General features: G+C 40.0%; 1 protein-coding gene across 7 annotated transcripts in view; it reads right to left on the minus strand.

Moving 5' to 3' along the window:
- The window catches only part of cacna1bb (calcium channel, voltage-dependent, N type, alpha 1B subunit, b), a 178,020-nt gene that overhangs the window by 50,242 nt on the left and 100,517 nt on the right, over positions 1 to 27,261 (minus strand). For 5 of the 7 annotated variants that reach the window (XM_084382536.1, XM_084382535.1, XM_084382537.1 and 2 more), the window contains 11 exons: positions 21,222 to 21,294; positions 20,804 to 20,921; positions 19,648 to 19,715; positions 19,404 to 19,510; positions 15,807 to 15,869; positions 11,900 to 12,631; positions 9,193 to 9,392; positions 7,421 to 7,556; positions 6,429 to 6,558; positions 5,589 to 5,648; positions 4,970 to 5,076 (listed from right to left, as the gene is read on the minus strand). In XM_084382536.1, the coding sequence (XP_084238662.1) occupies positions 4,970 to 5,076; positions 5,589 to 5,648; positions 6,429 to 6,558; positions 7,421 to 7,556; positions 9,193 to 9,392; positions 11,900 to 12,631; positions 15,807 to 15,869; positions 19,404 to 19,510; positions 19,648 to 19,715; positions 20,804 to 20,921; positions 21,222 to 21,294 (1,794 nt within the window). The remainder of the gene's footprint in view (positions 1 to 4,969; positions 5,077 to 5,588; positions 5,649 to 6,428; positions 6,559 to 7,420; positions 7,557 to 9,192; positions 9,393 to 11,899; positions 12,632 to 15,806; positions 15,870 to 19,403; positions 19,511 to 19,647; positions 19,716 to 20,803; positions 20,922 to 21,221; positions 21,295 to 27,261) is intronic. The other 2 variants (XM_084382534.1, XM_084382539.1) reach the window with 1 other exon arrangement.

Consider the following 27,261-nt stretch of genomic DNA (forward strand, 5'->3'; position numbering starts at 1 on the left):
CCTTGAAATGTGCAAGTTGTTTTACTTTACTGGGTGAAAAAATTATTACAATAATGAAATATATATTTTTTATGTAATGTAAAGTCTAGAAAATGTGGTAAAGACAGAGCTCAAACAGGAGAGAAGCATGGTTCCATACATTTTAGGCTCGAGGGCCTTTTCCTTTCTCAATGGGAAACTCTGAGTCTACCGAAATGGCATGCAGCTCTCATGCTTGGATGACTTGTTTACCCTGGCATGCAATCTGTAAAGTCAATGCCAGTCCTCGCTATTCAAGGACCTCAACACATTGAGACGGCAAGAACAGTCTCCCAATAGCTTTCAGAAGCGCCGTAGGCTAGGAAGATGTAATCTGTGTGTGAGAGTGTGTTTGTGTGTGTGTACAAGGTCGTGTTTTCACATCAATGCAGTGCAGATCAACACTGATTGCTTAACGTGCTCAGCAGCCAGACATGTGAGGTCATCCTCAGTCATGACTCTAGTCCTCTCAGCCCTCCTGAGAGCCAGGAGCATTTCCTGTTTGTTTGTTTGTTTGTTTGTTTGTAGGGATTCATAATCTGACATGCAATCAGAAGCCCCTTACTGCTTCAGCAGAACAGGATGTACCAGGCTCCTTGTATCCAGTAGTTCCATGTTGATTACATAGGGAATTTTTAATAATGTACTGTATGTGCAAATATAATATATAATATAATATATTGGAGCTCAGTGATTACCAACAATTAAGGCTCATGACCTTAATTTCATGGTACCTTGTACTTTGAGTTTATTGTGATAATTAAAACAATGTATAAATCTGGGTTAAAAAGCTTATTTTGTTTTTGCTTTTAAAAAGGATCTGGTGCATAATCAGCAGCTCATTTGCATTTCTCTCCATTTAGTGGAGTGTTGCAAGAGGACCTTATTTACTTTAAAGTATGTCAGCATTTTCTTCCAGCTGTTTAGCAAAAATATACAATTACGTCAAGAGTATTTAAAAAAAACACATTTCCAATCTGTTTGGACATTTAATCAGACTGAAGTGTGGTTTAAGTCATAATATGTTTGGATGGTAAAAAACAGGTATCAGGTATCAATTTTCTTACATACACTGGCTGCACGGGCTGTAATCCTGCTTTTAAATCATTAGTGACTCAAGGTGGATTCAGGTGAGAAGCTATAATCTCTTATTGATCTTCCTCTAAGTCCACTGCATAAAGAAGGAGAGATAGGTGAAGGGCAGCCTGCAGCCCATAATCTCTCAGAGATTTGACCAATTAAACCCACTTTAGTCAAGATTAAATCAAATTTACATGAAGGTGAAACCATAGAAAAGGGCTTTTGAGCTTTGATACAACCAGGTTTACAAGTAGAAAGATATTGAGTGCAGATTCATAGTAGTGCATTAGAGCGGCTATATGTTCATCTTCTGAAAGCTATGAGGTGGAGTTCGCAATATTGTCTTTTTGTCTGGATGTCCCAATATTGGAACAAGAGGTTTTTCTATAAGGGGAGAGAGAAAGGAGGGAGGGAAATCATGGTCATATCCCAAGCATGTTGGGATGGAGGGCGACAAGGTTTATTAAGTACGGTTGACAAGGGGAGCGTTCTGTGTTTCACATGTGGGGAAAGGGACAGGCGGATCAATAAGCAAAAGTTAGATAGGGATAGTTCCCACCTGGCCACGCTTTGTTGCGATCTGATGAGAAAAAGCAATGATAAGCATACACACACACATACAGACACACACACACATTACACAAACACCACCCACATAAAAAGAGCAAACAAGCATATAAAGAAAGACAGAGCAAAATAAACATTTCAAGCTGATACCACACAGGCATGAAGATACAGTGACATTATTTACTGACAACATCAAAACACACTGAAAAGAAAACAAAGATAAAAGACAAATAGAAGCACTTTTACTAATTACCCTGTGAAAGACGAGGCTGATTAAAATATGAGAATGATTGTGTGATACACATGTGAATGAATCAACTTGGTGGTCATGATGTCATGGACAGTTTGAGAGAAGCAAAGATGAGCGAAACAATTAACTGTATGACAACGTTCACTGTGCTGCTGGGAAAATAAATCTAATTTGACCTTATCTTTAGGATAACTTGCCATTTAAAGCTTGTAGGTTGCTAGCTTAGAGGTTGTTGTTCCCCGTAAGGATGGGGATTTTGAAAACTTTAACATGCAGATAATGAAAGGAAGAGGTGAATGCCACCTGAAATAGGCAACCAATTGCTGGCTAATACCAACAGCCTACACCCAGTGAGTCAGACTACATCCAAATCAGATCCAGGTTGTAAGAAAGCAGCGTAATCCTGTAATTCTTGCAATGTGAATGTAGCCTGTTACACATTTTCAGGCCATGACTGTGATAGGAGGAAAAATGCTGGAAAGGAGGTGAACATGAGAGGGAGGGATGAAGGGGAGCTGGTTGAATCTGATAACCTTGGATGAGGGAATTTTACTCTTCTTCCTGGACTGGACTAAGGCTGCTGAGTGATGCTATTATACCCTTAAAGTATGTGTTTATAAATGAGCAGTGCATTAGCTGTTAGACCTGAATTTTACATTATCCTGTATCTTTATTATACAGTGAGTCCTTGTGTCTAAAAAAGAAAAAGCTTTATATCTACCATTCACTCTGTTTAATAGTTTTTAATTAGCATACTTTTATCTGTGTGCTTATTATGGACAGCAGCACTCAAATCCTTTGTGTTCATGAATATCTGGAACACCTCTCACTCTTCTGAAAGCTTGAACCTTTGAAACAGTACAGTATGTTTTATATTCACAGTGCTGCCCCGCTGTGCATTTTGTATATTGCAATTCCAACTAACACAAATAAAATCATAGTCCATAAATGGACAACAGGTAATTGCACTTATGTAACCCAATACAGATGTAACACAAACACGGTTACATAACACAAACAGACTAAATGCCAGTATCTTTGATCGTGACTGTGGCTGTGTTGATAAGAAAAGCAAAATAATAAAATATGACATTTGCTCAAAACATTTAGCTGAGAGCTGAGGAGGGCTGCCGCTTCTATAAACTCTGTAAATGACACTGGCTGAGATAGACAGAAGACACAAACATGAAGACAAGCACATGGATAGATAGACAGGCAGTGAGAGCAGACATTACCCCATAAGGCTCCTGAAAGCAATCCAAGCCAGAAAACAAAGGAGGAAGGAAAAAAAGTGAAAAAGACAGAGACAGTCAGCAACAGACAAAAGACAGAGAGAAGCATCAATCTACGGCTGGCAAAAGAGAAGAAATCAGCACGACAGAGAGAGCAGCACAAGGAAAAATACAAGTGACAAACTGTAGATAAACTTGGAAGACAGAGTCAATATGTGAAACCGTGGCGGACAAGAAAATAATTGACAGTTGAAACAGAATGTGTAATCACCTTCTCACTCCAGAGACTCAGAATGCAGGTCTGTAACCGTCAAGGGGCTCATTAACTCCCTTTATACTCTGGCTATGGATAACATTTACTTCTGATTGGCTGGAAAGTCTGGTCAGATCTGGCTCTGGATCTTTTGTGTCTAAATGTGTGAGGTACAACTGCAAAACAACTACCTCTTCTGCCACTAGTTAACTCTCAGTGATAAAATGAACGTAGCCACTGCTTGAATTGGGCCAGTTCTCACCTATAAGGAGTACTGGGATGTTTGATTTCTGTCCAACTGATTACCTATTACTTACTCATTGGACAGCACAGTGACTTTATAATAAATGCAGGTCCTCAATCAATATGTAGTTATTGTAAGCATAAAAAAATAAGCCTGGTTTCCTGCACTTAATAGCTGAGGAGGCACAAATGTGCAGCTGTGTAAGGTACAACCACTGACTGTTTATAAAGACAGATGATTGACAGTGCCCCAAAAGTGAAGCCAAAACACTTGGTGACTAGCTGCAGTATAGCTCATAGACCCCGCCCCCTGCATGTGGGCCAAAGTAAAAACTCGCCTGATATACATTTTCACGTTTTTACATTGGTTTTGATTAGTTATTTGATGCCATGGCATGTCAAGCTTGAGTTGTGCTCTACCGCCCTATCACTATTGAACAGACGTCAACAGCGAAAGATGGCAGTGCAAGTATTTGTTATATTTTGGTATTTGGTTTTACTTTTGTCCAATGGGTTGAGACATCTATCCTTATATCAATGGGTACAACATGTGATGTTCAGTCTTTTTTCCTTCTTTTTCTGAACGCCATAATTGGGCATAGTATCAGCATGATAATACTTTCCCAGGTGTCCCAATATACAAAATAATGAACTTGGCAGAGAAAATTAACCCCCACGTTGCCCCTTATTTTCAAATATCAAGACATTTATTACAGAACAGGCAGATCCTGCACAAACACGACTGTTTAACAAACACAATTACAACTTCAAGACTTAAAAAACAACCACAAAGCAATTTGTTAAACTAAAAAAAAAAAAAATACTATAAAAAAATATTTCCACAGTGAATTGAGCTGCAGGAGTTGCAATTGTGTGCCAGCTTGGAAACTAGCACCATCTCTTTTCCTCTGCTCTTTCTGTCCCCTCCTTAACCTTAAACCTATCAGCCAAGCTGTGCATGGCCCATTAGCCGACTAGCAGGGAGGGGCTGTGGAGACTCTATGTAACAATGACGGATGAGTTTGACATAGTCATGTCAGCGAAATAACCCCAGGCAGCACAAAAGCCTCAGAGTTCACAAGGAATAATTGGATGAACATATTGGATTTGTTTTTTAAAGAAAAACATAGGAGCAGGAGCATGTAGCCACACTCCAGTGATGGAGAAAGGGTAACATCAGCTAAAAATACTGTAGCACAAGACAACAGTTGTTTCAGCATGTTGTGGTGTAGCTGTATCCATCCTTGATATATCATGTTCAGAGCCCTGCAGCTGTGATTAGAAAGTAAGTGCAACACTGCAGAAATAAAGGAAAAGATGACTTACGAGCAGGCAAAGGCCACCAGAGCTCCACTGACCACGATGAAGTCCAGAATGTTCCACAAGTCACGAAAATAAGAGCCAGGGTGGAGGAGCAGCCCCAAGTCAATCATCTTGAGTCACAGGAATAACAGGGACATCTTTACAATCATACAAGCTAACACAGACACGTTATTTGTTTCAAGGCCTCTTTAAGAAACTATTCTTCCTTCTTAGCCTATAAAGTCCCTTAAAGGTCTCTCATCAAGAGCATTCACTATCTAACGCATTTGGAAATAGTACAGAGTGTTGTCATGGATAAGAAATACAAAACCACAGACCCAATTAGCAATTCCAGTGACATGACAACACTGTCTGCTGTGCGCTACTGTAGCCGTCCCAGGGAAGACAGATTTCGTGATTTGCAGGTCGAAAAGTGTCTAGATATACCAAGCTAAGTTTGGTTGAAAAGGACATATCTTAAAATGAAGCAGGTCCCAATTAGATGAAAAACATAGTTACTAAATAATGCTGAAACAACTGGTATATGTAACCTTAACATCTAAAAAAGCTTCAGTGTTCAAACACATTTAGCCCAAACTAGAATCTTGTATGTACTATACCTCCACTTGAGCAGCCTTCTCACCTTAATCACCATCTCAAATGTAAAGACTCCAGTGAAGACATAATCCAGATACTTCAAAACCTAAAAAAGACAGAGTGTAAGAAAATAGCCTGTGAGATGACTCGTCTACAGATCCAGTGACAGATGTTTTCAGTCTAAGACACACTGGAAGTTTGTGTGTGTGTGTGTGTGTGTGTGTGTGTGTGTATGTGTGTGTGTGAATGGACCAGATAGGCACAACATGTTCCTCTGCCCTGTCAAAGGTTTCAAGCCCTGTCAGCTTTGCACTCCCCTGCATTAACACGCATTGCCTGAACACCCACACAAGCAGGCAAACACAAATAAACAGCGCACAAAGGCACATGCACAACTTCACCTCAGATTCCCTCTGCACCCCTGATGAGAATATGAATTAGATGTGCTTGTCTGTCAAGATGCAAAAATTCTAGTCATGTCTCTGTTTGCTTGTACTAAGTCCTTATTCCCAATACAGTCTATTAAGCATATAAAGAGTACAGGAACATGTTACTAAACTGGATTTGTGCCACTTTTACAGTTTTATTGAACACTTTCTCAAGTGAGAGCTGCAGTATTTGACAAAGATTACTCAAAAAGGCTTGTTTCTGTGTTTCCTACAGTTTGTTACCCGGTATGGCAAACTGTCGAGCCCTGCTCGGAAGGACTTCAGAGATCAGTCTGAATGAATCGGCAAGTCAGCCCAAATGATACGTGATGCGCTTGTGTGAGCATGTACATGTAACTGATCTAATACAGATCAGTTTGACTCTGTCCGTCTGACAACCAGTGTGCTTGTTCCTTCCAGATGCTTATTAATGAAGTCTTGATGTCAGTCTGACTCACGTTGTTGCGCGGTGCGTTGGCTTGCACCGGGTCCTCAGCTGCCAGAGCGATGCTGCTCATGGTAATGACCATCAGGATGCACATTTCAAAGTAGCGTAGGTTGACCACGTAGTGACACAGCCGCCGCACCCTGCAACACCACACACACATTTAACACAATAGAGGTACGACATTACTATGGGTCATCTGGGTTTTCAATGTCTGTTTATAGAATCATTATGTAACAGATTCAAAAGAGCTGCCTCTGCATGAAAACTACACTAAGACTACTAAAACTAAAACTAATCTAACTGAGCTAATACAATAACCAGGTATAAAATCATGAGTAATAAAAAAAAAAAAAACTCAATGTGAATGTAACAAGTACATACTAATGTCTGTCAGAATCAGACATTAGTATGCCAGTTTGAAAGGTGCGTTTTGAGACAAGATCTGAAGGTCGACAGAGAGTCTATATTGCAAATGTCTTGTGGGAGAGAATTCCAAAGTTGTGGGACTGAGTGGCTCAAAGCTCTAAACCCCTGCATCACTGCACATATGTACGTCTGCTCACTCAAAAAAACATCCTATATTTAATCCCTTAGGGCACCAACCTATTATTTTCCATCAGAGTACTATGGCCTTCAGATTTGAAGTGCTTGTACATTTCCCAACTGCTTTACACTCAGCTGCAACGGACCAATGTGTACTGGATGACACAGTATAATATAGCCAACAGAACTACATCATCAGCATAAATAGAAAAACCTGTGAACAATCTGGGGATGGAGAAATAAGCGATACAGTTATTGTGTAATGTATGGCTCTTAGTTCAACAATTACTTTAACAAGCTAGGTGAATTAAATAAAAATAGAAAAAAATGAGACTTTTTTTTTATTCGCCATGTGTTAGTTTTGTCTGTACACTGTACATAACCAATAATGACTAGAATTTAAGAACTTTTAGTTATTCTCACATCACTCTTCTCAGTCCCCTTCCAGTTATGACTTACGGGTTTGTTTGCCCAAAGATGAACATGGAGCTGTAGGGAAGGATCTGCCGAGGCCCATTAGCTGCCTCCTCCTCCTCCTCCTCCAGATCTTTCTTTTCCTCACTGAGTTGGAAGTTGTCACAGTCGATGTTGTTAACTGGTGTGGAAAATAAATACACAATTTTGGCTCAAAGAAGCACAAACATGAGTAAATAGTTGTTTTATTATTGTATTTACTCTCTGCATTATCCTTAACTTGACTTACTAGACATATCTCATAAGATTGTATTTGCAATGCCAAGACCAAGCATGACAGACGTGAACTTCTTGATTGAACATATAAAGAAAACCAATAACTTGTAACAACAAATGCACATACTTAATCTGAAAAGAAGTCACTTAACATAGTCACAAAAAGCTGTAGCATTCCTGACCTAGAAGCATTCTGTATTATTAGTTTGATGATTATAAGTCATGTTAGCATCATGCCTCGATGGATGGCATTGACAGTCCATCACCATGGTTCACACTGAAATAATTCAACAACTACTGGATGCATTGCCTTGAAATCTGGTAGAGATATCCACCTGCACATGCATACTGACTTTAATTTATCCCCTAACTTTTCAACTAGCGCCACCTCAAGGTTGACTGTTATATTTTTTGTGAAATATCTCAAGAACTATTGGATCAATTACAATGAAATTTGTAAAGAAAAACACATTCATGTTCAAATGTATTCACTTTGGTAATCCCTTTTCATTTCATCTAGAACAATCATCAGGTTGAATTTTTAATTTGTCCAGTATTTTGGTTTATGCTAACACGCTAAGCTAAGACAGTGAGCATGGCAAACATTATTACCATCGGGTCCCAAAGCATGGCAGTGGTTGCATAAAAATTGGCAGAGTTAAAGTAGAAACACAGTGGCCAGCGCATGCTCAGGCATGTCGGGGGGCTTTTAAGGTGCAATATGTAAGACTTTTGGTTGAAAATATTCAAGAGGTCACTAAAATTTTCAACTGAATGTGGAAGAATAACTGTTTTGATGTTATGACGTCTATGTATTCTGTTGCAATGTTTAGCATGCTAACCAGCTAGCCCCGGTTGATCCGGGTTCAAGGCTCCTGTGCTAGTGGTGTAAGCACCAACACTTCCCTCGTGCTCTGAGCTACGGTTGGTAGCAGTTAGCGATAATGCTGGTGATATGCTACCCTCCATTTGTTGTGAGTATGAATTCACAAGGTGCCAATTCTTACATATTGCACCTTTAAAGAGACAGGCACTAAAACAGAGCATTCAGAGAGAGAGTGAACAGAGTTGCTGTAGCGACGGACAGTACGACAAATAAAATGTGTTTTTTGAACCGCAAAGCGAGTAAACATTTATGGTATCATGTATGGCACCTTTATCTCAAGGCATTGCTGTGAAATACAACCTCATTAACCTGCTGGCTCAGCTGTAGACTCTTTGTCGCGTTAAACAGTGCACAGGATTATTTTGTTTTAATTTTTGTTTGCTTTTTTCTTATTTTGGCACAAATATGATTCCTATTGTATTTGATAAGATTCACAAATCATTTTCTTTACAGAAATCTGGGGCCATGGTGATTTTCTTAATTAGCTTTAATTACCCTTAGTGACACAGCTGTGAAGTTGTGACTAGTGGAAATATTATAATAACATGTTTAAATGTTATAACCAATACAAATAACAGCTACACTTTTAAAAATAAAACTTTTCCTACAATCTTTGAGATCCTTCCCCACTGTGACAATGATAAGCAGTACTCACTGGGTATGATTGTGGTTTCTCCAGGCGGGGCAGTGATGGTGACAGGGATGTGGATGGCGTTGCTGTTGAGGCCAGCTTGGCTGGCCCTGGTCGAGTTCTTCTGGTTGTCAGCATCCTCTTGCTTTTCTCCAAGACTCAGGCTACTCCGCATTGCCTGCAGAGGACTGGAGGCGTCCTCCTCAGCATCTGGATGCCTCTCCCTGAGGAAAGGAGCATATCTTATCACAGCCATAATTATACTCTGCTCACAGGGTGCTTCAAGCTTTTTCTGCCAAATGAGATCCATTTGAGAAAGCTTCTCTGTTCTCCTGGGAAACAGACCACAACTTATATGGCAACAAACTAAAGTAGACGTTTACTGCTACCCAAACATAGTTATATTTATATATAATGGCAAACTGATGCAAAAAGTGTCTTAGAATATGACATTTAAGTCTAAAAAATCCACTAGAGAATTAATTAAGCCCATTCAGATACACAGCAGGCAAATCATGGAGCTGTACAGCTGTAGCTAATGTTTAGATGATGTTATGAAATGCAACTGTGATACCCGTACCCCATGAACAAATATTAAAAACAGGCAATGAAAATATAAAATGAAGCAAGACTCTGCAACTGCAGGTCTGTTGTCTCAACTCAAACTTATTCAGAATCTAGTCTGGTGCAGAGTTAAGAGAAAATAGATGTTTCCAGGTCAGCCAACAAATACAAATCACAAGTACAGTCAAGGCCAATAAATAATAATAGACTGCTGTGGTTGTTCGATCTGGCATAAGGAGGATTGTTGTCTACAGGTATGGTCACAGTAGCATTCTGAGGAAGTATATGATGTCACAGTTTCAATAATGCTAATATATATTGAGCAGAGCGATAACAAACCTTGACTGTAAAAAATGTACACAAACACAAACTGTAAAATCTGCAAAAGTGGTACTGCAGTTTGTAGTAGGTAGTGTAATGCAGAACTTTACATAGTAATGAAACACACAACACATGATTACATTTCCAAACACAGTGCATCAGTGCTTCTACTGGCTGGACATGCACATTTCACACAATTGTAGTTACACAAAGATGACCTCTGACCTGCATATCCACAGGACCCAGCTTGCACCACAACAAGTCATGCACCCTTCAGTTGGTCGATTGTTTGAGTTTTAATAGTAGTGAATGAGAAGCTGAGTGAATATTTGCAGGTTTTTAATAAGATAACATAACACTTCCATCCTGCAGTGACTGTTTTTTGGCTACTTTGGGGCAGCAAAAAAAGTTGTGAAAACAAATGGTTTTAGTTAAAGGACTTTTATACAGCGCTTTTTTAGTGGACTGACCACTCCAAGTGCTTTACGACACCACATTCAACCCATTCACACACATACTGTATATACAATGATGGCAGAGCCATACAAGGTGCCAACCTGCTCATGAGAAGTGACACAGCGCTTTCTGTCCAAAACTCTTCAATATATTTCAGTGCTCAGCCATTCACACATCCACCCACACACGGATGAAACGGGAGACATTTGGGGTTCAGTATCTTGCCCAAGGATACATTAATGCACAACCCGTCAACCTCCTGAGGCACAGCTGCCCCCAAGATGATGACATTGACTTACCATTACTTTATTTTAATGTAAGTTGTTTTCCCTCCTTGTTAGCAGACAGTTGCTAATCGAGACAACCTGCAGTTATGGAAACATTATGTTTCATGTCCCTGTACAACTGATATATGGAAGTCCAATATTCACTATCTTTTAGCTCTATTTTTGGCTTCTACAAACTTCTGACAGTGAATCTAAACAGTAAAGTTGTGGGCTAAACATTTTTACTAAAAAACTTGCAGCTTTATAAAACGAAGGGGAGCTGCAGATTAAGGAGATAACTCTCTGTGGGTTCATCACTAAGTGACCCTTTTCACATTGTCACATTTTCATATTGTCATTTGATTCATTGTTATTATAAATTATACTTAAATTATAAATATTATATACATTTTGGTTATAGCAGCTTTAGTGAGAGATCCGGCAATGACACCACAATGACAGAAGTGAAACTATAACCAGGCATTGAGTGGCTACGTGATGGTACCAATGACAAAGTCCAGTATGATTTAGGTACAGCACACTTCTAATACTTCAGAATTTGGCTGCTAAAAGCACAGTACTGTATGTTAAATATATAAGTTCATATATAAAATCAAGATGATAGCCATTAAGTGCTTAGCTGTGTTCTCATTCTGATGACCTATCACTAATTGATAGCTACACCACTACCTGAGCAAGATTGGAAAGTACATTATTTATACCACCATTAACTTTGTATTTAATATTCATTTTACAACCTGGGTTATGTTTGCATAGTTTCTACCCATGTTTGTACTAATTTTGATAACATTCAACTCAACAATTTTGTGGCTGAGATCTAGGCAAGTAATGACAATGCTATAAAAATAACAATATAGTTAAAATGTTGGTGTTTAAAAAGTCAAAAGTAGAAAAGAAGGCACAGCTTGTATATAAAACAGGCTATTCCTTTGAAAAAGCATTACTGTACATCTAAAATAACTTTTGAATGTTTGAAATGTAGGTAACAGTCTGCACTATGGCCAATGTAAAATGATTTATAATGAAAAAAAAACACGTAATATCATCACATACAAATCATCTTAATAAATCATATCAATAGGAAATAATGTCTGCAGTCTTACCAGTGACCTTTGGTTCCATTCTTGCTTCTCTTGCAGTCGTCTCCATCCAGCGTGGACTGAGCTCTGACCATACGGGAGCTGCGTCCCTTCCTCTCCCCATTACTGTCCCCTCCTCCCCCCTTCCCCTTGCGCTCTCCCTGTGCACCATTTGCTATCATCCCATTTCCTTCTTTTGGTGGACGATGGGAATGATGGTGGCGATGCCCCCTTTCTTCTCCTCCCCCTTGCACGTGATTGGCCTCCTCATCAGGGGAGCCGGCCTGGTGGTGGTGCCTGTGTCCCTGTCCTCCGTCGCGGCTGTGGCTCCTCTCCCCTCTCCTCTCTTTTGTCTCAGTGTTGTGTTCTCTGCTCCTACTGTGATGGGTGTGGTGCCTCCCTCCCCGGCCGTCACCTCCATCCCTGCTCTCCCCGTTCTTGTCGCGGTGCCGGTGATGCTTCCTGGGGTGGCCATGGTGGTTGTCCCCCAACCCATCCTGCCTGGGATCCTCCTCCCATTCTCCTTCAGGAGGCCTGCTGGGTTTGTCGCCGTCCCTGGCCTCCACCACGAGCGGACGGTCCAAGTGAGTCATCATGTCAGGATGCAGGTGGAGGGCGGAGGACATTCGGCGGCGCTCCTCAGGGTCAAGCTCGTTGAACAAGGCCTCACTGCTCGCCCTCAAGTTGTGTTTCCTCAGCTGGTTGGTCCTCTGCTCCCACACTGACATGGACTTTGCTGACCGCTGCTGTTCCTTACTGTACAAAGGAATCAAGCCGAAAGAAAAAGATCATGTGACAATTAGAAAACTATGAAAAATGTCATGTTCCTTTATGTATGGGGTTTGGTTGAACATCACCATCCACAGTTTCATCCATAGCATCTTTTTATTATTTAATTCTAGTCATAGAGCTCGTACAATAGGTGATAAAGAACCAGACACGAGGTGGTCTATGGATGCATCAGCACAAATGTTCACCATGGTAAAGCTTTCACTTACCATGCTTGAGTGTTAAATGGAGAAGTGGCTCAAACTTCCACTGCAAATTAGATTATCCAGCACCTAAAGGTGGTAAAGTTTGTCTAATGCTGAGGATTCTGTTGCCATTACATGATCTGCCTTATTTCAAGCCTTATTTTGAGTCCTCTAACCTGAAGTTTTCTGATATGGCTTTAATAGAGGCAAAAAAAAATAAAAAATCATTCAGTCACACTTCTGAGGTAAACATTTCACCAATAAATACCATCTATAAAGAGATATTAGGGTTAACATGCAAGGTAATTTAATGAATTAAATCTGCATCTACCAGGTGTATGGTAATTTTTTTCTCAAGAAACTGCGGATGAGGGCAGAGGATAAGTAATCTTCTGCAGTGTTCACTTGCACTTCTTTTCATGGCTTCCTCCATTTAAATGACTAAGAACTGAAGCAAAGCTGACTTTTCATAGCCTAAAACAGATGCATGCAACTACCTGTTTTGCAGACAGGAAAGACTAATACAACAAAAGTTTCTTTCCATGTTTGATTTGGAATAAAATGTTGGCATTTTACATTTCTGCAAACTACCTTACAGCTTGGCCAGAAGTTGTAGTCAGAAACCACTGGTCAAGAAATTTTGTCAACATTTGTGATTGTGAAAACACTGGATATTTTTGCCTAACAAGTGGTTTTGTGCCTAAGTAATGTAGTAAGTAATGTGTAATGTGGGAACATGAAGAAATGTTAACTTTCAACATATCCTTGCTTTGTAGAAACGTACATCAACAACATTTGTCGTGTCAGCGAATACTATAGATTACTGTAATTTTCATCACTATTTCATGAACTGCTGTGAAACTGCATTGGAAAATACACTCTGAAGTTGAAGTTAATATGAAGGCCAAATAAAATACAAATGATGTAAAGAGGATCTTATTGTTATTGAAAGAAGTGTTGTTTTGAAACTTAAGACTAGCCCCAAATATCAATAAACAACAAGAAATCCACTGTGCACAAAGATCATATAATAGGGCGATGGAAGCAGAGTGAGGCACAGATAAAGTCACTCAGTCACCATGTGAATTAAACTCTGTCTAAAGAACACATAGCAGGCAGATCTGTTTATTTTGTTTTGTTTTTAACCAATATAAAACTATCTTGCACTGCATCTTTTTTTTTTTTCATTATTTTGGCTTCATGGCCGCAGTCAGAAGTTAGCATTGTCTGACATGTCATGTGGCAAACCTCACTGATCGGGCATGCAGGTCAACTGAAACAGAATTTTTCAAACCCTGTTTGACTCAGGTCATGTGTAAATGGAGCAGGCAGGAAAAATGTGCTCTTTGTGATGGCCATTCCTGACATGTATCTTCTTTAAGGAAAACATCAAGCTGCTTCCTGAGGTGAGAAGAAAATGGTAGGGGTTCACACTAACGAGTGAAATGAGTTTTTTCAACATGGGGTTCTCTACAGGAGTGAAAATAATCAAAAACACTTTTGATGTGTCCATATTTCCATCTAGCATGTATGAAGGCATTGCATACGGTTTCTGTTTTTGCACAGTATGATTTATTTACATGGGCCATTATGGGTTAGTTAAGTTTGTTCCATCGGGTCACCTGTACCTCAAGATTCGTCGGGCGGGGGAGGAGTAGACAGTATAACTCCTAAAAGACAGACAGAACACACAGACAGACAGAGGACACAGAGGACACAGGATAGGTTTCCACAGACAGGTGAGCAACAGACATACAAGTAGTGTTGATATGTTTACAGAAAGGAAAATGAGAGGTGTAACACTAAGGAGAGTTATTTTGAGATTACAATTAAGATTACTTAACTAAGCACATACATACACTGAGAAAGACACGAGGAGGGCAGAGAAATTACAGCCAGTTTTAGTTTTGTTATTTCAAAGAGGTGAGATGTTAAATAAGCGTCTCTGCTCTTTAATCGATGGAGACAACAAATTGCTGGGCGGGGGAGCAAACTTACAGCTGGCCATTGCGTTTAATTTTGGCTCATATTGTCTTTTAAAGTGATGTCCTGGGGTCTATGATAACAAACAGAATGGAAATGTCAAACCGCCTGTGGTGATAGCAACACTCAGAGAAATTAAACATTTATATACAAATTATTCACATCAGAGCGCACAGAGCGCAAGATGAATTACTCTGGGCACCAACACTGAGGAGCTGCAGCCATAAACCAAGTACACAATGGGTTGTTAAGGCCAGAGGGGGTCATAACTGTGTTTATGTATCAGCAATTTACACTCAAAATTACACTTGCACTGGCCTCATAGCTTCAAATGTGTTCTGGGTTTTTGTGCTATCTACATCTGATTGCATTTTTCTGCTCTGCAAGGCACTTTGTGATTACTTGTTTTGTTTTTTCCTTAAGAATCATAAATACATTTCACTTTACCAGCAATGAAGACATTATAGACTGCAATTTAGTTTTTATGGAAGTCTAGGGTTAAGAGGAGAGGAAAAAAGAGAGGAGGGGAGACAAGGAGAGGAGAGGAGAGGAGAGGAGAGGAGAGGAAAACAAGTAGGGAAGATGAAAAGAGGACAAGAGAAAAGGGGGAGAAGAAACAAGGAGAGAAGCAGAAAGGAGAGGACAAAAGGAAATTGGAGAGGAAACAGTAGAAGAAAGGAGGAAAGGAAACATGGAGGGAAGAAGAAAGGAGAGGACAAAGGGAAAGAGGAGAGGAAACAGTAGAAGAAAGGAGGAAAGGAAACATGGAGGGAAGAAGAAACATGTAGAGAGGAGTAGAAAGAGGACAAGAGAGGAGGAGGGAAGAAAACAAGGAGGGAAGAATAAAGGAGAGGACAAAAGAAAAAAGGAGAGGAGAAAAGGAGAGCACCCGAGGAAAGGAAAGGAAAGGAGGAGAGGAGAGGAGAGGAGAGGAGACAAGGAGGAGAATATTGTAACAGAGAGTGATAACTCACGGTGACTGAATGCTGTTGATGGACGACCTGCGAGAGAGTGCATCTCGATTTTGCTTTACAAAACTGTACATGCAGAACAAAAACAAAAGAAAAAATGAGACACAAAACTAAAGGGGACAGGTGGACTGTCAGCCTGTCTGTCCACCTGTCCCCTCCTGTCTTACAGTAAAAAACTAATCTGTGCAACCACTCCAATAACACAACGGCAACAAAAATGTGTTCAGGAGTTTCATTCCAAAATGGGAAAAGGTACTACAACTGTAATTCACTTTTAATAAAGATTTTAAATAGTCATAGATTGTAAAATAATTTTGATAGGGATTTTTTTTGTTGTTGTTGTTTTCCCTTATAAGGTCGTTATCATTTTGTAATGAAACCCTGTGATGCTCTGGAAGAGCACACATAATGCACATAAAAAAGTTCATTTAAAATAAAAGCATTTTTACCACACTGTTCAATGTACAACTTAAAATTCTGACAACACTGAAAGTAACGCACAGGATCACATAATAAAAGTAATGACAGTGAAGAGGAAAGTTAGCTAACCAGTGATTTACACAGCTGGGGTCTCATTTATAAAGCTTGCGTGTGGACAAAATGGGGCGTACGCAAGCTTAAAAGCAAATTGCGTATTGTTGGGCATATGCCTGGTTTTATAAATCTGAATATTTTTTGGCGCAAGCCATTTTTGACTTTTGGGGCGCCAGTCACTTTTGGTATGGATCCTACGCAATGTTATATAAATGAGACCCCTGATCATTTTCTACAGTCTAATTGACCTATTTCATAGTGAGGACGACGCAAATTAAGGAGTGAGTGTGAATCAAAGATAATCACTTTGTCGATTAAATAGAGGGCAGTCACACAAAGAGCTTCACAGAATTATACAACACCACATTAAATCTAGACAATTTGCATTATTGTTTTGTTTCTCACATTAACAGAACAGATGGGTATCAAAGAAAGACACATTTTAACCTCCGACGTTACATATTGCAGCTATTAATCAGTGATGAGGATGAAAACGCTCCAGTTTTCACACCAGCTCTCTCCTGACAGGCTCTCATAATTTCAGTGCTCATCCAGGCTCTAAAAATAGGCTGAATTTGGAGGCGCAATTAATTTCTACGTTGACACTAGACCCCATACCTGTCAATCACAGGCTGGCAGTGGAGAGGAGGCGGGTCAAAAGTTTTAGCATGACAGGAACTATCTGGGTATATAAAGACATCCCTGTCATTATCATATTAGAGGAGATGGGAACTTCTGACAGTGGAGATTAAAGTTTTATTCTGTCTCATTCAGAGGACTCATGTTGCCTCTCCTTTCTTCATGTTCATCTGTTTCCTCTTTCTTTCAAAAATAAGTCCGGAAAATTAAAAAAATAGATCTATAATGACATTCTTAATTGAAAACTGTGCTGAAGTAGTAGCATAGGTTAATCTTTTAATTAGTTTGGTATAAAGTTTTAAAGGGACAGTTCACTCCAAAATCAAAATGACATATTGTTACTCTCACCTTAAAGGATAAGTACCGTTTTTTACAACCTGGACCTTATTTCTGGCAAAATATATGGTCATTTACTCACCCAGATAACTTTGGTGTCATTCGGCGTCGTTCGGACGAAATTAGATCCAGTGTAGCGGCGATATATCCATATAATGGGAGAGACGGGGCAGCGACACACAGCCTCTATATAACGCATTATCTGCCACGAAACTAGTTCATTTCATCAATATTTTGTTATGAAATGCTAGCGCTATTAGCCTCTGAGTCCGGGCTCGTCTATTGTCAACATCCGGGGTCTGTAGGCTGATCTACTACCTCTGACCTGGAAGATGTCGTCTCTGAGCTGCGCGCGCACCCACGACAGCGCGGCTTGTTTACCTGTAGCTGCTACTGCTAGTTTGACCCCGGATGTTGATAACGGACGAGCCCGGACTCAGAGGGGAATAGCGCTAGCATTTCATAACAAAATATTGATGAAATTAACTAGTTTCGTGGCAGATAATGCGTTATATAGAGGCTGTGTGTCGCTGCCCCGTCTCTCCCATTATATGGATATATCGCCGCTACACTGGATCTAATTTCGTCCGAACGACCCTGAATGACACCAAAGTTATCTGGGTGAGTAAGTGATCATATATTTTGCCAGAAATAAGGTCCAGGTTGTAAAAAACGGTAGTTATCCTTTAATGCCTTTTATCCATCTAGATTGTCTTGGTGTGAGGAGTCAAGTTTTGGAGATATCGGCTGTAGAGAAGTCTCCCTGCGCTAAATAATACCTTGAAAAACTCTTTCCAGAAATCAGGACCCGGTTTCTCTAGATAATCCACAGATCTTGTAAGACTTTTTATGAAGGAACTATTTTCTTTCTACACGCAGAAAAAGGCTTGCATCTACTCATGGACAAGAGGTGAAATAACTAAGTGAGCTAACATTAGAGCTCAGCTAAGGAGGGCACCGCTAATGTTTACATATTGTAGAGAAGGCATGCACACAGCTGATATCTTCAAAACTCAACAACTCACACCAAAACAATCCAAATCGATAAATAGCACTTGAAGTATTGTCCCTTTAAAGTTAGTATCCATAATGGTTTGAATTAAAGGTGACCTGTCAAGTGTCTTTTATTTTTGCAAATACATTTAAACTCCAGTCTGTATTCTTGAAGCCTGATGAACATCAGGCTGAATGAATGTTTTTGCTATAAAACATTTGCTTTATTTATATTTTAAATCGCACTTTTATATCCATGGTGGCCGACTCCTAAAAACATTGGTCCATAGAGCAGGGTACCTTTAATATAGTGTGTCATTTATTTATTCCCCTGTGTATTGAAGTAGAGGTGGCTTAATAGAACTTTTTAATTTCCCATCAGATACAATACCATAACACTGAGTATTTGCAGTTGTCATTGTGATTTTCCTCTCTTTTTCACCTAGTTACTAAGTTACTGTTAATAAGACATTTAAATGCCCTTTAATTCAGACAGCGATCAGAACCTTGATTTAGGAAATGTCTGATCTTTAAATCCCGCTAGGAGAAAATGTGGAGCGCTGCTAACTGAGACCGGACTTATTCTAGTAATGAGAACAGACAAACTCCTTAAACTATTCCATTCTTTGTTTGGATGTGTGGCACCCATTTTAAAAATAAATGTACTGAGTTTTAAGATGTTCAATGAACACTGAACATCATATCTTGAACATATATCACATTTGCCACTTTTGGCTTTAACAGGGAAATGGGCTTGTGTCTGTGACAGTTATAACTGCAGAAAATGGAAGAATGAAAGAAAGAAAGTATAAACGCTGTTGAAAACTAACATGTATTGTTGATTAAGCTTCCTTAATTGCTTCTACTACTGAAGAAGGGGCAACGGTGTGTAATAAGCCAGACAACACCAGAGAAGCACTTTCATAGTGGGAGTAGATGAGGAGAAGTCCAGAACATATATCAGACACAGTATGTATACACAGACATTTCAGACTGACACAACTGAACACATTCACACACTGAATGACAACAGGACATTTATCTCCAGTGTGGGTGAACAGGGCTGCTGTTAAGGGAGAGGGACGCTCACAAACTTACGCAGCAATGGAGATGTTGGCTGCTGACATCGGACTGACTTCCTTCACCTCCAGAGCCTTCTGCAGGGCAAGCTTCTTATTGGCTGCCTCCTCCTGCTCCTCTTCATCCTTTAGCCAGTAAAAACAGAGACATAAAACTGTGCTAAATAAAAATAAAGGCAGGGCTTTTCAGGCGCTGATGTAACGTACAACATTGCCTTCTGTTATTAAAGTGTTTTCAAATGCAACCTTCTGAGCCAGCCTACCTTAGTAAGCTCTTGTGCATTTGCGAGGTTATCGACAGCGATAGCCAAGAAGACATTCAGGAGGGTGTCTGAATAACAACAGGACTCAGGAGAAAATACAGATGTGCATTATGTATCCTGTGATGAAACATGCAATGCTTTTTTCTTCACCAAACTAGGAGCAGGGCCTAAAAGTAATGATTTGGTCGATCTGTCAGTCTGCTTGTCTGGTGTAGTTCATGGTTTGTATTGATCAAGTGTCTCAGAGAAATAAATCAGTCCTAAATGGCCAAAGAAATTGACTTTTTTGGACTTTGAGTAAGGCAGAGTTTTATGAACTATCTCAGCCATTATATAGAAGAGCTCCAGAGGAGTCCTAACCAGTAAGGACATGCCATTCAGGCAGTAAAATGCACAAGCATTATGTGTGAGGTGTTTGTCGATAACATCATTTTTACAATTTTTTACAATTTAAAAAAGGGTACATGCTATCTGCACAAAACTGAAGTCCAATCTTAAAGCAGCTAAGAAAACACAGCTTGGCATCTGTGTATTATTTGGGTCTATCAAAACCAACAGTTTCTGCCGTTATACAGTAGATTGCTCGTACACCTCAGTACATTATTTTCCTTTCCCATTACATTTATGGAAGAGAAGAAGATCCCACTGCCCCACAGAGGGTTTAAGACATTATTGCTGCTGAACACGTTCATACTACCTTATTTTAGAATTAGCTATAGTTTACAATTATACAATACTATAATTCTACTACTGCTACCTGATGGTCAAATTATCAACGTTGCATTTAGATGCTGTATCTCAGAATGTCAAAGGAAGATGGCAATGAGCATGTTATGCTCCCAAGGGGAAAAATGCTTCTTGGTTTGAATGATACTATGACCTTTCCTCTAATGCCTTACGCAAGACAAAGGTTTTCAGCTCCTCAACTAATGAACAAAACTGTCAGTATGTTGTTTGTCCTTTCCAATACTGTTTTTAAATGGGGTGTTATCATCACTGTGGTATCTTGTTGGGCTTAATGACACTTTTTCCCCCTCAAAACAAAGCAATAAAGACAGTGAGGAGCCGATCACACCTGGAGAAAAACATTTTCTACCTAAAACCTTATTCTACATTTCGATCTTGCTTTTCTTAACTAAGATGTCAAAGAGGATACAGTTTCCAAAGAGCGTGAGGACAATGAAGTAGACGGAGGAGAACATGCCGCGGCGTACACCTCCTTGAGACTCAATCCCGTGGTACATGACAGCGTTCCAATCCTCGCCAGTCAGAATCTGAGAAAGACAAAAGAGTCAGAACGACGGCGCAGACATGGGGCTGGTTGCAAAGCACCGTGCAAATCTCACCAAGTGTAGAGTTAAATTACTTTACAGAGCGAAGGGTTATGAGCATAGAGTAATTGAAGGATTATCAGCGAGCTCATTAGGGGACAGAAGGTAGAAAGACCAGACATTCCTGCTAATTAAAATGACTGATAACAATCTTTCTTGTTCCATAAAGTTAAAATTCTCTCATTTATTCAGACAAGTGAAGTGCACCTTGTGTGTCTGTGTGTGTGCTGGTGTATGCCTTACCTGGAACACAGTGAGGATGGCTGCTGGGAACGTATCAAAGTTTGTTGTTGGCGTCTCATCTTCAAAGTTAAACCTAGAAGAATCAGAATCAGAACATCATCATTATGAAGAGAGGAAAAGCGAAACTAATAAAAACATAGTCCCAGTCAGATCTCAATGACATCTAGCTGAAAAAGGAAAAAATACAGTGAACGGCACATTTAAGTATTTTGAAAATTATGATTAAAATCTAAAAATATCAAGATGGATTAATAATGTCAGGAGGCCACTGCTGAACTGTTGACGCATCGTTACCTTTCTGTTCGTGAGAAACATGACACGGCATAAAAACACACACAGTTAGACCTTAAGTCACAGTTGCACCATTCCTTTTTTTTCTCCTTGTGTATCACTTGAATTGTCTTCTGTTATTGCATTATGTCCTGAAAGGTTAGAAAAACTTTATCTTATCTTTCAAAAGTAACAAATGACCTGTGCTTTTTTTACCGAAACAACTTCACTTCTTTTTTAAAAAATGAGTAATTTTCTCAGAGGTGAAATATAACACATTCAATGCTAGATATTGCTCTACAGAACGAGCAGCACAGACCAATACAAATGCACGCCTTGTTCTCAATAAACATGGGTAAAAAAAGAAAGTGGCCTCAGAAGACAGGCTGCTGATGAAACTCACATCAAACTGTCAAACCAGGCAGTGCTGATTTTAAAAGAATTAAGATTAGTTACTGCATAGTCTATTTCTCAGAAACATTTTTAGTGTACTATTTAGATGTAATATGAGAAGGTTTCTTACAAGCAGCCATGTTGAAAACAGACATGGCTAAGACAGGGACGGACTCACATGCACTAACATACACACTCACAATAAAGTCATGATAAACTGTGAAAAGGGAACTAAAGGAGGTGTTAAATCAGCAGCAGCAGAGAAGAGGTGACCCAAATCAAACACACACACAAATATAAAGTTTACTAATATAAAAACCTTCATGGATTAAAAATCAATAACACAATGAGCAGTAACTGAGCTTGTTTGCAGCTGGAGGTGTCCTGTCAACAGTTTCGTAGAAATCTCTTTAATAATGGTGGTCTATAGGAGTCACATAGGATTTATTTGTTGCATTACCAATGAGCGACCAGTGGGACAAATTGGCAGCAAGTCGTGGTGGTGTCGTATCCAGTTTTCCTAACTCATCCATGGAGCTGAAACCACGCAGGCACCACGTTAATACATCTCTGTGTTGTCTGGCGATGCTGTAATCTGCCAGTAGTTCTATGAGAAGTGGCAGTTCTGTCAATTATGTAGCCTAATACGATTAGTTGCACCAGCCGGAGTGTCCGTAACTCTGGTTATTTATTGTTGGTAATCTTTTTTTTTTGGACCTGACCTACTCATATTTACATAAATAATTTTATTTCAGGTGAGCTCACTTTCAGTTTTGCCTCCAAATAAAGTGGTCTATAAAATCTGATAAATTGTTGTGTTGTTTAAAACCTGGCAAATAACCTACTGGTGTTGCCTTAGTCATCATGTTTCCAATTCTCAGCAATAAACCCTGTGAATGCAATGTTATCAAAAACTGATGATGGCAAAACCATTAAAAATAAGACCAAACTTGTAACAAACCTGAGTTGTTATGTAATCGTCAAAGCTATCTAACTCCAATCTTTGTCATAACCTCAATCTAAACCAAATAGTAACCTTTACCCTAAAACTAAGCCTGTCTAAAACTCACACAAATGCACAAGTAAAGTGAGTACATCTTTCAGATTCCTTCACAGCTTCAGATAGAGACTAGCTTATGTATTCATAGATGAAGGGGGTTGTTTTGTATTGATAATGGATGAGACAGAAGGAGAGAGAGAGAGAGAAACATGCAGCAGCAGGAAACACTAGTCACCAGGGAGCCACGGCTCCAACTTTCAAGTCCAAAACACACTGCCTCTGCAGCTCAGGGCTGAATCGTGTGACAGGAGTCATATGCACTAAAAGGAGGCATCACAACACAGCACACCAACAAATCCACAGGGAATATTAACCATCTAATATCAAGCGAATAAAGTTAATCTGGAGTGATGCCCAGATTCACAAATTTTCTCTTCTTTCAACTTGATCCCTCACCCAAAAAGCTGACTCACCAGGAAAGATCATTTACAGAAAATAGCTTTACAATACTGAGAGTGTTGGTTCTGGATCTGGGTGTTTGAGTTTGTCCTTGTCTGAAGTGACAGCCACAACACCAAAGAAAAAGACATGCTATCAGCTGACAAGTGGAGATATCAAGGTAGCCTGGATATGCCAGGCAGAGAAAAAAGTCTAAAATACTGTTTTAATTTTCTGGGGTGTCAATACTCTTGCACCTCACAACTAAAGCTGTGTGTATGAACACAGTACAGTATAGACAACCATCTTGACACACACCCTATCGTGCCAGTATGTTTTGGGCTCGACACCATAACATAAAAAATAATCACAATAAAGTTGACATTGCACAATATAAGAACAATGATCTTCTCATCCCCAGATAGACAGACAAATACTGATGCACTGGGTTGGCATCCGACGTGAGCTGCCAACCCAATGCGTCGGTATTTGACGATCAGGGGATGAAACACAAAAATCAACTATCTTTCTCCAGGCAGCTAAATTAGTTGTGTTAATAAGTTGAATCAAGTCAGTGTTGTCTTTTGGTTTCAAACAGGATATGAACACTGATCTCTGACGAAAGTCCTGAGTTTGTATTACCCATCTATCAACAACAACCTAAATAGTGCTTTTCTCTTTTAGAGCCCTTTACAAAACATAGCCCAACAATATCTTTATGCTCAGCCACCAATGGAACAACAACAGGGCATTTTGGAGTTCAGTATCTTGCCCAAGGTCACTTCAAAATGCAGTCTAAGACGAGGATCGAACTAATGACTCCTCCATCAGTGGATGACTAGCTCTACCTCCTCAGCCACATCCGCCAAAAGTGACTAGACTGCAAACGTTCGTGTCTTGATATAACTTTTTTCTGAGCGCCAGCATCTTTTTTCAATCGCTCCCAAGGAGGAGTGATCGCTGAGGTACCCAGCATCTTTTTACCAAGTGCTCTGCCTTTTTAGCGTGGCCGCTCCAGCACACAAACACTTAACCTCAGCACTCCAAGCCTCAACCCAATCCAACACGTTGGGGATGAACTGGAACATCGAATGGAAGCCAGGTCTGATCAGCCATCAGGCCAATCTTACCAAGGCTCTTGAGGCTGAATGGGAGCAAATCCCTGCAGCCAGGTACCAAAATCCTGTAGTAAGCCTTCACAGAGGAGTGGAGCCTGTTATAACTGCTGATTAATGCCTGGAGCTTTGGAATAACACGTTCAACTATCACATGTGGCAGTGAAGTTTGTGTCCATTTACTTCTGGCCATTTGATAAATCACTGAAAAACCCATATTACTCAATAATATCAACCAGCATGCATCCGTCTGATTCTGATATGTACTGCACATGCATAAGGAAGATAAGGAGGGAGGGGGTGAGGGAAGAGAGAGAGGAGAGAGAGGAGAGGGGGAGGGGAAACTAATTCAATAAGTCCATTCTCCCATGCTATGTCATCATACTCTCTCTCCCCATGCGTCTCCCCTTCTACCTTCTTCTCTGGGTCATTACCGCATCCTCCATGGCCCAACCCTCTCTCCACCCATTACTCATCCTTTCATCCCTTTCTCCATGTTGCTTCTTCCTTAACCATTCTTTTCCTTCTTTCCTGCCTGCTCTCCACCACCTGCTCCTCGCTCTCACACTTCTCCCTCCATCCTATCCTCCTTCCTTGAGGATTAATGGACCCAGTGCAGGGAGCGGCACTGGAGTTTCGTGTGCACAGACCTCTGTTTACTCTGATAATAGGGATTGGGCGCGTGCTGTTTGGCTTCCAAGCGACATCCACAGGGACTTCATTAAATCAATCCTGAAAACGAGAGTCACGTGAGGCCCAACTCACCACAAGCTCATGCCCCAACAATCCCTATATCTATTCCTTCAGACAATGGCAGCAGGTTTGCATTGTGCAAGTGAATGCAACACACATCTGTGAGAACAGGCAGGCATGAACAAGTGGATTGGAGATAACGGCTGCATGATATTGAATTAAAAAAAATGAGCAGAGCCCTGGGACTGTGACATGAATCAGAACACACAAGGAATCCTGCAGTCTTATGAGGAGGCCGGTAATGAAGAAGGCTTTTAACTATATGAGGAAGGGGCCGATTACAAAAAGTGCAGCCCACTGAGAATACATGGGGTTGCAATTCCTCAATCTCTCTTGGACCTCATTATTACAACTTAAAATAGCAGAAACTGCAGCACCTTTTCCAAATATTGTGCTAAGGTTTTTGAAGTATGAGAAGATCAAGTTATGTTTCAAGTTGCATATAGTGTGAAAATTAATTTAGGATTTCAGGCATTTCTGTTGAATGTGACATGGTCCTTCCTATCATGCCATGTAGTGCTGTCTACAAGCTCCATAAACAAAATGGTTGGTTTAATTAGCTGTGGTTTGAATTTGCTAATTTTAATAATAATTTAATTAATAATTTCACAACTGTCAGAGTGATATAAGTGTATTTCATTTATGTACTTATTTTAACCCAAAACATGATATTTTCCCAAACCTAATCAAGTAGTTCGGGTGCCTAAACCTAACCAACCTGCAACAGTTTCACAACATTAATAACAGTCTCAAAGTTATATGTGAAATGACTGTCTGCAAGCTTTATTTTGAAAGTCTGACCAGACATTGTATAATTATTACTGCTAATGTGACCACAGAGCCGTACAAATGCAAAACTGACACTAGAGGGGTACCTACAGTGTCATAGTTTGAAACTTATTGCCACTCAACAAGCTGTCGTATTCGATTAGTTAGGAATGTTAACTAGTTGGCATCCAGAGCAAAATAAATGTCATTTAAGGAGGTTGTCACAGTCCAGCACTCCAGAGGTTGAACAATTACTGAGCCTGCACAATGAGGACGGCCTCAGCTGGAAATATGAAATGCCATCGCACCTGCTTCCAAAATCAGAGTTCGTCAATAAATGCGGTCTTCACCTTTAAAACCGAAAGCTACAAAGCAGCGAGCAGAAAAAAACCCCAAAAACATTATTCTATTACAGTAAATCCTGCACGTTTCCTTTGAGCTTATCACATATTTCCCCCCCCCCAGTGATGTCCTGTGAGTCTCAGCAGGAAGACGGTCCTCTGCCTCAAGCTGTTTATCTTTCAATTCACACAATTTTACCAGGAGATTACTTTCGGTGTTTTGAGAGAAGGAACATAATCTCCAAGCCAAAAATAAAGCATCTCTTCTTCTTAACGAACTATTAAATCTATTTATGGTTGAAAGCCTATTTTTTATTAAACAATTGAAATCATCTGCCTGAGGGATGGTTGTGTTTTCTTTGGTTTTGATATAATACATCATTTTGTGAAACAATACATGGCATCATCTGCAAGCATAAGATGTGCCTGTTCTTAACATACACATGATTCTTGACTCAAGAAAATGGAAAATCTGAAATGATTTGACACCTAGGATTCATTTTTAGATACAGGAGTGAAAAAAGGCCTAAAACAAGTATGAATGGTAGTATGGACATTATTTGCAGAGAACAGTGTGCTGTGCTGGCTGGAAGCACCATGTGGACGTCAGACTCATCTCACACTTGTCCATCACCAGACACTAATGCGATGCTAATGATGGCACAGACTGTTGTAAGGCTCGGCGCCATGGCAACAGCCTGCTGCTTCAAAGACATCCTGTTGTGGTGTGGTGGTGTTTGTGAAGGCTGTCAGTCTGAGGAAGCGAAACTTCATGTCAAAGAGGCATTTCAGTTGAGAGTGTAGACTACCTGACAGAGCAGTGACAGCATGTAACAACACACACCGGTGACTGTACACTGAAACCATCTGAGGTCAGATCTCTGCAGTCTGTCGGGATACTAGCTGTGAGACAATCAGACAGGTTGTAAATGAACCAACAGGCTGGCAAAACTTATTTGGAG

Source organism: Pagrus pagrus (assembly GCF_965226575.1).
Source record: "Pagrus pagrus genome assembly, chromosome: 19".
NCBI classification, from domain to species: Eukaryota; Metazoa; Chordata; class Actinopteri; order Spariformes; family Sparidae; genus Pagrus; species Pagrus pagrus.